The sequence below is a fragment of the Frieseomelitta varia genome, unplaced genomic scaffold (genome assembly GCF_011392965.1).
Source record: "Frieseomelitta varia isolate USP_RPSP 00005682 unplaced genomic scaffold, Fvar_1.2 scaffold_212, whole genome shotgun sequence".
Classification (NCBI taxonomy): Eukaryota; Metazoa; Arthropoda; class Insecta; order Hymenoptera; family Apidae; genus Frieseomelitta; species Frieseomelitta varia.
Window position 1 is genome coordinate 376,039 of NW_025109884.1, and position 12,096 is coordinate 388,134.

General features: G+C 40.7%; 1 protein-coding gene across 9 annotated transcripts in view; it reads right to left on the reverse strand.

Moving 5' to 3' along the window:
* LOC122527152 overlaps positions 1-12,096 on the reverse strand; it is an 84,078-nt gene that overhangs the window by 31,324 nt on the left and 40,658 nt on the right. Inside the window, exons 1-2 of one of the 9 annotated variants that reach the window (XM_043651075.1) lie at positions 8,983-9,196; positions 6,780-6,831 (exon numbers count right to left, since the gene is read on the reverse strand). The exons of 5 other annotated variants lie outside the window; for them this stretch is intronic. In XM_043651075.1, coding sequence (XP_043507010.1) covers positions 6,780-6,831; positions 8,983-9,022 — 92 coding nt within the window. In that variant the 5' untranslated portion in view covers positions 9,023-9,196. Of the gene's footprint in view, positions 1-6,779; positions 6,832-8,982; positions 9,197-12,096 lie in introns of those variants that run through there. 3 more of the 9 variants (XM_043651074.1, XM_043651082.1, XM_043651080.1) reach the window with 3 other exon arrangements.

Genomic DNA, 12,096 nt, shown 5'->3' on the forward strand with positions numbered 1-12,096 from the left:
GATTTATGTAACTCTGCCGGCAGTAGGCGAATCAATAATAACGTTCCAGCAGTCTTCGTTCCCCTCGCCTGGCCGCGCGACGAGAAACAGCAACAAACGCCGAAACGAATTTGCAATTTCAAACACCAGACGTTTCCATATCGCGCGAGATGATCTTTCGGCTCTACAAACGACAGACCTCGGAGATTTCTAAATTCTCGAATTTCCCCCCGTATTCCAGACACTCAAGGAGTTCAAATTTCAACTCTCAATTTTGACTCTTCCCATTTTTTAGACTTTCACACGCTTAAGTTTCCTTCTTCTTTTTCCCGACTCTCTCAACTTTCTCAAACCAACAACATTCTCAGCTCAACGAACACCGGAATTAAACGCGAAAGTTGAAAAGCTGAAAATGAAGATTCTAAACTTATTGTTGCATGCAAATCTTCCTTAATACAGTTCCTCGTCCGACATACGCTCAGTTATTCAATATTCCTTGGTCCGCCTGTTGAATATGCTCTGACACGAGGCGACGTTGGAAGGAATTACCTCTGCTTCAGCACAACGTGCAATTATCCTCTAGGCTCTGATCCTCGCCGATTACCGGAGCGATACTGCGGAACGGAAGAGAAGTCGCACAGCTCGCGGTATTTAATTTCTGTTGCCAGTTTATTAAGCCCTCGTGGAGCGTTGGAGCAGCAGCAGCTATTGTCTTAAGGAGACGGTAACGCACTTGCACAACTTCCACCGGGTAACTCGATCCTCGTCACAGAGTGTGTTCCTACCTCTGGGAACTCGGGCACGATTGCGCCTTGCTGGCGCGTTTCTCAAGGAAGAGAGAGATCTCTCTTCTCGTCTAGATCAGGGCTTCTCAAAGTGTGACTAAATTTAGGGGTCGCAAAAATCTCAGCAGAATTAAATAATTAATACCAACATTTGGCTTTGTCTTTAACACATGATAAAATTATTATTCGTGTCTATACCAAAGAATTGTTCTTGAATAAATTTTCTGTGTGGATTTATTATCATCAGCAAATTCGTATTTCTAGTTTATATATGTCTATACAGAGGTCATGAAAATATTTGCTCAGGTAAAGGGTATTACCACGTTTCTGTTTGTTATTAACACTGTGGGTATATATTCCTGGCAATTTGTCAAGAATTAGTTTAGAATTAGACATCTGTATTTAGTTATGGTCCTATATATTTATAGTTATTAACTACTACTGACTTTAACTAACGTTAGTATGTAGGAAAATCATTTTATTAAAAAACCTAACTTTAAGTGGATTACCAAGTAGAAAAGTTTGACAAGCCCTGTTTTAGGTGGACGATACTATATAAGCTAATTATACTATTTTTGGATAGTTTAGATAAGGATATTCGACCTCAAAAATTGATGTCCCTGTAAGTTATTGATTGGACCGAATTTTAAACCCCAGAATTGGATCTGGATGAATAAGACGAGGATCAGAGGAAACTGGAGAGACAAGAGACAGATTGTCGAACAAAGTCTTCCCGGTATTGATATTGATTTCAGTTGGTCTTGATCGCGAGAAAGAGAAAACAATTGTCTACAAGGCCCTATTGACGGACGAACAATATCACCTACGCAGCTCGTTACCATACACGTTAATCTCACAATCAGACGAGTTGTTATTCTGAATGCGTCGCACCTGACCTTCGGTTTATAGTTGCTCGCTCAGACGGCCGATGGAATTGATTGCTGCTTCACTCTTACACGAGCTGAATCCTAAAATCTTGCTATTAAGACGAGCGTGAATTCTAAGATACATAGGACTTGATTGAATTCTAAGATGTCAACTGCCTTCACCAACTTTTAATATGTATACTAAGTTTCAGAAGAAGTCCAAAATTGGAGAGAACTTCACCAAGCCCAAATCTGAGAGTTGAGCAAAATTCTAAGATACCAACTGCCATTTTATTACATATGCTAAGCTTGAAAAGAAGTCCAAAATTAGAGAGAACTTCTCCAAGCCCAAATCTGAGATTTGAGCAAAATTCTAAGACACCTAATTGTCATTTTATTATAAACACTAAGCTTCAGAAGAACTCTGAAGTTGGAGAGAATTTTCTCCAAACCCAAATCTGAGAGTTAAGCAAAATTCTAAGATACCAACTGCCATTTTATTATATATGCTAAGCTTGAAAAGAAGTCCAAAATTAGAGAGAACTTCTCCAAGCCCAAATCTGAGAATTGAGCAAAATTCTAAGACACTTAATTGTCATTTTATTATAAACACTAAGCTTCAGAAGAACTCTAAAGTTGGAGAGAATTTTCTCCAAACCCAAATCTGAGAGTTGAGCAAAATTCTAAGATACCAACTGCCATTTTATTATATATGCTAAGCTTGAGAAGAAGTCCAAAATTAGAGAGAACTTCTCCAAGGCCAAATCTGAGAGTTGAGCAAAATTCTAAGACACCTAATTGTCATTTTATTATAAACACTAAGCTTCAGAAGAACTCTGAAGTTGGAGAGAATTTTCTCCAAGCCTAAATCCCAGAGAATTCAGCAAAATTATTCGATGCGACATTGTCGATGAAACAGTGGTAAGGATGGAATCAGGACACCCAGTACATCGGTCCTGAACGAGTCCTCGACTACGTGTAAGCTCGAGAGATCGAGCTCAGGAGGGCAACGCCCCAAATGGCCTTGCTCGCGACCTCCTCGGAGAGAGAGCTTCTCCGGAGGCTGCTCCTCCGTTGCACGCACACACAGTCGCAAACCAGAGCTACGTGCCTGTCCGACGCGTCCGAAGAAGAGCAACGAGACGTCGTCATGGAATACAAGGACTACCGCTGGTGGACAGGCCTGAGGAAGAAGAGCCAAGGTTTCAGGATCCAAGGCTTGTGGACGACTTACATCAAAAATATGAAGAACCGTCGTATGTTTTATGGCGGTATGCGAAAAGAAGGATGTCAGTTGTGAAAGACGGCGACCAAGTCAGAGAAGATGTTTGAGTGCAAAATTTCTGGAAGATATGAAACAGATGCGTACGTGTTAACTACTGAACAAAAACTACGCTGAATAGTCTGAGGCAAAGTTTAAAAAGGGAAGACACAAGATTTCTTTGGGAAGTGGTTTTATTACCTAGGATTTTTAATCCTTAATTGGAACATTATATTGTGTTATGTGTACTATTTGAAGATTTTATCTATTTCCAATAGATAAACGCAGGGAAGATTCTATTTCTATTTGCCTTCATTTGGTATAAATTAAATATAAACCTCCAATGGAAAGTCCATTAAAGGATTAGCAGAAAAAAGAAATTACTCTGTCATTAGCTATACTTTTGTGTAATGTTTCAAATCTTTTTGAATTTTTCCCCCCCTTATCCTTCAAAAGATTTTTTTAAAATAGATCAGATTAAAGATAGATTAGATGTGACGGATCTTTTTCAAAAAGGGCATATACAAAAAAATTATAAGATCTTTAAATTCAAACAATGAACCCTGACAAAAGGTTTAGAAATCAATTTACAAACGAGAAAAGGCAAAGAAATCCCAAAAATATGAGACTAGAAGGACATCCTAGTGTAATCTTCGAAATTTTATAAATGTATAACAGATAAACAAAATTAATTATGATAATTAAAAAAGAAAAAGAAGACTCGAAGAGACCCAAAAGAAGATCCATCGAGAATCCAGTGAGTGGAAACGTGCAAAGGACCGCAGGGAAGGATGAGACTAGGTAAAAACGAGAAGCAAATCCAAGTAGGAGGAGATGCACTAATCACGGGAGAATCATAAATACGTCCAGATTTCATCTTTGCTCTCTTTTCAGTCGCAGCAGGTCTCGGTCCCCACAGGCAGGCCACTCGACAGCCCAACGACATGGAACTGGACGGGCAAGCCAACTAGAGGAGTAGGATTTAGCAGGCTGAACGAGAGGCAAATAACTCGGGATTTCAACAGATTTTACCTCAACTGCGCCTGGTCGTGCGACCGGAGAACAGAAACGTTAATGAAGCTAATCTCTTGGCTCATCTGACGATCGATCATTTACATGGGACTGAAACCATCTGGCCACTCTGAAGGATAATTTATCAGCGACAATAAAATTACAGATACCCGAACGGATCACTGGGTAGAAAGTGGAACGGCCGATACTGCTCCAGAGTTCTAAAATTCTTCGAAAATCAGACTAAGCCTGGCGGCTTTCTCCCTAATTGGAAAAACAATATTTCAATCTCCATGAGATTGAAAGAAACATCCTGGACGCACTTAAAAAACCTACGAGATCTGTGATTCATTGAAATTCTCTGGGATTATTATTCTCTTTAAAACCGGACGATTTTCTTCCACGAGAGTGATGATACCAAAGTCTCTTCGTATTTCTGTTCATAAAAGCATCCATTGGAAATAAATTGTTTCTCGAAACGTTCCACAATTTCACCCGCTTGATTATCACAAATCTGTCTACGAGATTCTATTCATCGTATCCTAACCGTCGAACAATTTCAAGCGTTCATTTTCAGAGAGCCCAGGTTCTCTCTTATCTGCCTCAAGTATCTGAAGGTGCAATTACCACCAAGTGGTCCAAACGTGGCAGCTTCGATACAAACTTTATTACCACATTCCGGATAATAATCCATGCTGGTTATCTCTCACGTAAACAGGGAACATGGCAACAGTTGTGATCAGAGATGCGATTTCTCAGCCTGGAATGGCAAAAATCCAAGGACCAGTGATCCTTCTGTTGGATACGATTTTACATTTTATATTGGACTATGTGGCCGCTCTCTGATCAGACTATCTGACACGATTTCCAATTACTGATTATTAGGGTGCAGTGTAACAATAGTAGATTGAATCTCAGTCTAACAATAACTGGATTTCCTTTTTAAAAAAATGATCCTTTTCGTAGAGTTTGATAGAATAATAATAATAAATTGTAGAAGCGATAGTTCACATTAAGCAAAAATAGGATCTGAACCTCAAGTACTTCAAGAGTTTCGACCATTTTGTGAAAAACGGTGGAAAATTAGAATTTAATTGGAAAAGGAAGAGATTATCCGATGCATTTCCTGATGCAACCTGTGTACACCAGGCTTATGCAAGCTGGCCGTGTAACGATTCCTTTCCCCTTCTCACAGTTCCAGCTCTTCCTGATTTTGTTATATGCCAGGAATTATGCAAACATTCCATTCACAGCGCCGTATACGGGCAAACGAATTCTTTTCCTCGCCTTTTTTGTCCTCCAATTTCAACATTTGTAGAAAGAAAAAGTAGTTTCTTTGGTCACTCTTCTTTTGCAACGTTTATTGGCAGTCTAAGTGATGGTGGCATAACCATTAATGGCCCTACAAACTGAAGATCATCATTAACATAGTCGTTATGATTTCACGGAGCTTCTTTGCCAATAAACCGGTTACGTTATTATTACTAGCCGCATTAGAGATTGTTTCAGAGACCAATTGCCTCTAATTAGTTAATAACAGCCACTACTGAGTGAACATGGATCTACCAGAATTTCCAGAATCTTTCATAGTCTAACAATTATCCTTCCAATCCTTGGGTATTAATCATGCTTGATGATTCTAATCCGCAATCCTTGGGAACTTCAATTACATTTCACCCAGGTGTAGATTGACTACTAGAACCGGACAAGTTTAGTAACATTCTTGAAGATCAGGCTTGCCTTGAGAGAACCCACGTTGTATAATATAACATCATAGAAGTATAGCAGTGGAAAATTTATGATTTTGTCACTTATAATAGCGATCTTACAATAGGACACATATTTCTTTATATTTCCTCGTTTCTTTCTTTATGGAGAGTTAGTTGATAGTTAGATGAGAGTTAGTAATATTTTAAAAACCTTTATGGAGAGTTAGTTGATAGTTAGATGAGAGTTAGTAATATTTTAAAAACTTTGAAGATCTCTTACTATCTGGAGAACAAGGAAGGCTCACACCGAGTAGTAGCAATTTCAGATCAATCAGTATTCTCTTTTAAATTTAAATCTAAATAACCTTTAAATGAAATCGTTAGATCTTCCTATTCTATAGAAGGAACGTATTAATTATTTATTTTGTGGGAAGCTCAAAATTTATAGCTAGTCCCATTGTCCCTTCTCAAGCATCCAGGTCCTAAATATAGATTTAATCAATGGTCACCATGTATCTGCCTATGGCTTCTTTCACTGCGAGAAAGTGGCCACTCGACTGACTCGTAACGCTAATCTATATCGCACTTCTCCACTCCCACGACTTTCGTTCGACGACCGACGGGGTTGCATAACGACGGGCATGGCACGCAAAAAAGGCATCCCGTGAAAAATCAGGAAACATCGTTTCACTGAAATGCTTCGTACCGCAACTCACCGAGACTTATTTCTTACGTATATTTCTTTTTCCTGTTATTGATTCCCATTGTTATTAGACTCAGACTTGTGGGGCCATTCATGCCTGTCAAGTGGTCATTGGACCGTCACTTTCAATAAATATAATCTCCCCTCCCCCAATTTCTAGAGAGGATTTCTAAGAAAGGAACTAATTGCAAGTTACTCTACTGATGAACTCTCTAGCAGATTCTAGACAAAATACTCTCCTCCTCCACAAACTTCCTCAAACTTATTACAGATGTTTATACGTTTTTATCACAGTCTCATAACCACATTTAAACAAAATAGAAAATGTGAAACTCTAGTTCGAGCATTTAACATATTTTTGCATTTTTTGCAGCTGCAAACTCTCTCATGCATAAACATCCACAGTCTAATTACTACTTAGGTTCATTATATAAGTACGTTTAATGAATATAGTATAATTTGTACCGACAGCTCCAACGTATTGAATAAGACGCATTCGCCCCGGGAATCCACTCACCTGCAACAGAAAAAACAAAAAAACGAAATAAGTCAGCGGTGCGTTGGAAGAGACTGGGGGAGAAAATTGTTCTTAACAGCGCCAGTTTCACAACGCATCGACGCTAGTTGATATTTCTAACGTAACGCGAATTTCTGAAACGGCCACAATTGCTGACGCAGCTAATATATCATCAGATCAAACGTGTTACTATGTTTCCAGAGTCGTCAGGCGTGTTTCTTGCCCGAGAGGCTAACGTTTTAAACCCCACCTGCGCTTGGCAACTGATTGCGGACCATAACGAGTGACCAAACCGTAATAATTCGTCGCTTTCCCTTCGATAGAAATTATTTGTTTTGTCTGGGTTATACTTAAATATACTTAAAACTGAGAAAATTTTGAGACAAAAGTTCCAGCGCGAGAGGTTAAAGGCAGGGGGTAAGAACAAAAAGGCTGGTTAACGACTAGAAACGACATTGATCTGCGAATATCGTCCGCCAGAAACGAAGCCTTTCAGCCGTGAAGGAAGAAGAGCAACGGTGCATTCCTTACACGCAACCCATGCTCGATATTACGCAAACTCACCGATTAGAATTCACGCGAGCCAATGACACGGACTGTGGCCGATGGTGCGGAGTGGTGGACGAGGGAAGAGAACCACCGCGAACAACTTTCTTCGTTGGGTCGGTGGAGAGAGGAGCCTGGTGGGACTCTCTGGCAGGGAAATTACGAACGCGGAAGTCCACGTTCACGTGGCAGGGAATAATTCACTCAATGCAAGAAGAACCGAAGGGCCGAGACTAGGGTTGCGAGTTGGATTAGTATAACTCTTCATCGTTCAGTTCAAGATAGCTCTGCGTGCTTCGAATTAGCTTTTAAATCCCAACTTGAGACTCGACGAAAATAAAGTCTAAACCAGACGAAAGATATTAATTTGGATCGACGAATTTCGTCCATAGTACGCGAAACAGGCTGAAAGAAAGACCAACAAACTTGTTAACAAGCTAAAAATACTTTGTTGTTTGAACGGATACACGACGTTGGCGACGTATCGACAGGCGGAATAATAAATAACCTCCACGAATCAAGGTATTTTCTGCACGTAACGGACACGTTAGCCTGTGTGTGTCGCTAAAGAGATAAATCCAGTATCGGCAACGAAACACGATACTGCAATTATCCGGTTCGGTTAATGCGTCCACTGCTTCTTGGAATTCGTCATGGAGGAGTGCCTCTCTCCAGTGAATCGCATTATGGGATTCTGTATTTTCTGAAATACGTATGTATCTAGCTATGTGTTCTTTGAACAAAGAATGTTCGTTTTCACAGAAAAAAAAAAATAAAAAAATAAAAAGAAAAGGATCTGCTCGGTGTATCGTCATTGCGCTGGAACGACGTTGCCACACGCACGTCGAGAATTTTTTTATTCCAAAATTGTGACATTTTCTCAGTTTCAAGTGAAACAAAATAGGCAAAGTAAGTAATAAATTTATTCTCAATAATTTCGATCCAGTGATATCGTACCGACGAGCTCAGAAAGAAAGCGACGAATTTACTGTGTACGGCTTGGTCACTCGTTATGGTCCGCAATCGGTTGCCAGCGCAGGCGGTTAATAAACACGCTATACCGTGGTAGAATTTACTCTAACGATAATGTGAGAGCGAATTCTTTCGCAAATATCTCGAAAACTGTTCTGTTTCTGAGGGAAATGAATTTTTTACATAGGGAGCCTAAAATTTAACATTGGTTTCCAATGTGCGACACGTTCGAAACCAAACATTTTGCTAGCCCTGCAGGTAGAAAATTTTCCCGCGGTATACGTGCATCATTGTGTGCCCGATATCCGGTCGATTGTCATCGCACGCAGAAGAGAAAGTTGCTAACACTATTGTATCTCACAGCCTCGACATCGTGGTCCACGTTAATCGCGAACCCTCTCGTTTGCAAGTCTTGAGCTGTACGCCCTGTTTTTTGACGATTGCAGAAAACACACTCGACCACCAACTGGCATTATACTATTATACTATACTTATCGTTCAAACGTAGAACATATATCGTACACCATCATCGTGCAACATTCTTATTTTTCCATTGTCTAACGTTTAGCGTTGGAGCTGGCTCAAAAGAATCGAGAGAAAAAAAAAAAAGGAGGAACAAAGAAACGCGTATACCGTGAATCCACAAGACGTTATGAACCACTCTCCCTGGCATTCTCGTTTTGGTTGACGGCAGAGGAACATAGAGAGAGAGAGAGAGAGAGAAAGAGAGAAAAGAAAAAAGAAAAGATAACACTGTCTCTTCTCTCGCAAACCGCGATTCTTCCGTATAATAATGATCGTTGGAACGCGGCTCGAAAACACGAAATAAACCGAAGGCAAGGCTGACTGCCACTGAACACGCAGGTGGGTCGGTTTCAGTGTCGCGACGAGGCGCTCTCCGAGGTCCGATTGCGTCACAACGCGATTGCAAAACACCCGGCCAGCAGCCTTGCCAATGCCACCGCCACCTTTTTTCCTTCCGTTTGTTTTGTCCCCGGTGTGGATCTTGTCGGAAGATCGCCATTCATTTCTATGCCTCAGAGCAGTTTCTCTTCTTCATTATCAAACAGTTTATTTATTAAAGAAAGATGACTTAATCCCTGGTTATTAAACTGTTCGGTTCATTTAATTGTAGCGTGAGAAAGGAGTTTTTGTTGTTTTTTTTTTTTTTGCAGAAAAAAAGAGTCTAACTTTAACAAGTTGACGACCCATAATTACTTTGGTAATGTTCCCAACTATTCTTTCAACGAATTATCTTCTATTAGTGACTTTTGGAATTACTTGATTCGTAATTTCGGTTGCGAAATTTTGCCGAATATTGTCAGGAGGAGAAGGATGAAGAATGTCCTTCCCTGGGGAGAAGGTCGCCATCACCTGATGAATCCTTAAACGACGGTAATTGTCGTTCCACTGACGCAAATTGATCTATAGCATTATTTGCTCACGATCAGGCTCGTGGAGAGGGATAATTTATTCCATCTGCCATCGCGACACGCCATTTTGTAACGCCTGTTCAACTTATTGTTAAGCATACAAATGGGATCTAATTCTCCAAACGCTCTTGTATTTCTTTTTTTTTTTTTTTTTTTTCTTTAGAAACACAAGAATCATCATTGTACACTGTTGTAGAACGCAGTGAGTTTCCTTCTCGTTTTAAGTCGCAGAATCGCTCTGCATCACGAATTTCAAGAGTGGACAAATTTAGTAACTTTCTAGTAACTTTCTCACAGCTAAGAACGCGAGACGCGAGAGTTTGATTTTTTTGCAAGCAAAATGACGGGGCAGGTGAATGGTGGATGACATACGGCAAATGAAAATTCTTACAGAGACGTAGAAATCCCGTGTATCCTCGTAAATCCCGAAGATTTTATGATTCACGTTGGAGGTCTTTTGATCTCGAAGGGGGGAAAATATTCGATTCGACGAACGGGTCGCGGGTGAAAACCCCAGAGGCTTTTCCTCGTGCTTTGCATTCCAGGATGAATACATCGTTCGCCGATGATCGAACGTGAAACGTGAATCGTGCATGAAAATGGCTAAACGAAGGAAGCATTCGAGACGACGAGCGTGCAAAACGACGCACCAAACGTGTGATTAATAGGCAATTAACGTTGGCGAAGAATGACGCAAGTACTCCAAGTATTCGTAAACAGCTCGCAAACTGTTTATTTATTACGCACGCTAATCGCCATTGTGCCATCGTCGAGAGCCACCAAGCTTGGCGATAATAGAAAAAAAAAAAACAAAAAAACAATCGTGGACATTCCACAGATAAGATTGATTATCATCACGTTGCTATTTTTAGCTATTTTTCGGAGTACGATAAAGAATCTGATCTTAGAAACTTTGCTTTATAACGATGGCATAACGATAAATAATCTGAACAATCGAAGAGAAGGAAATATGAATAAGATAATTTGAAATATTACTTTGACTGCGGACCATAACGAGCGACCAGACCAAGCCACGTCACTTAAGGCGCAAGAGAGGTTAAATACAAGAGAAAACGAGAGAAAGGGAATTGAAAAAATAATAGAAACCGCAAGAATGGTATGTACAAAAAGAAACATCAACGCGTCTTATGAGAATGAGACCAATACAACCTTCAGGCACCTTTTCCTCCAGTTTCTTCCAGGGGGAACACATAAACCCGCGAACGCCCTTGCCAGGAATGCAATCTCCAATCTCTTGCGCAGCCTCGTTTCAATGCTTTGCTGCAATACACGCAGGATACGTATGTGTGTACATGCACCCACTCACAATCAGTCATACCAACGTTACACATATCACGTAACAGTATATTTCACTGTCTCTCTTCGCACGCAGAACAAGCAGCCGTTTCTTTCATCCTCGGAGACCACGTTTCTCAAGCGATCAAATACGATTCCAAGGTCGTACTTGTACGAACAAGTTGGCGCAACACCGAACTGAGAAAGAGAAAGGTATGAAGAAAGGGGCCAAACAAAATTGATTCAAAGCCAACAGTCCTAGATCTTTCGGTTTCGAAAAGAAGAGAAGCAATGTTTGAGGATGTTAGATTGGAAAAATCCTTCGGAATTGAAGGCGCGTACGAATCGGTTCCACAGTAGGAAGTGATCTCATATCCATTCGCGTCACGCTCGACGAGACCAAAGAGGATTGCGTGAAGGACGAGGAATGTCTCTCGTCATTCAACGAGCACGCGTGACTATTTCTATCCCAGATTCACTTCAAAAGGAACAACGACGACACAAGCTGATGACACGTTCTCATTGTCAAGGTTCTCCTCCTACTAATCACACACTTAACCTACCTACCTCTCTTCTTCCCTCCAAACCGATATAACAAATTTGGTAAATTTTCAATCTCGGAAAGAGCTCGAACTTCCAAATAAAACTTTCTTGTTCGTTTCGATAATGTTCATCGGTGGACTTCGAGCAGACTGAGTGAGGGGGAAGGGAGAAAAAAAGCATACTGCGCCTCAGACCTCTGTGATTGATCTTCCTGATGCTCGGGTGTAAGATTCTTGGCCACGGTATAAGGAAAGACTGGTGCAAAAGCGTATCGATTCTTTTCTTCTTCCAGCCGAGTTAATTGCGGCCTAGACGCTCTTCTGAATCGAGCCAGCCACCGGTCATTCATGCGATCGTTCGACCAGGGAGTTCGAGGAAGACCTTAACGATCCTCGGAACCCACTCCGGGTCGACGTAATTGATCGTCACGGCGACGACACGTTGAACTCCACCGCGGAGGAGGAGGATCAAGACG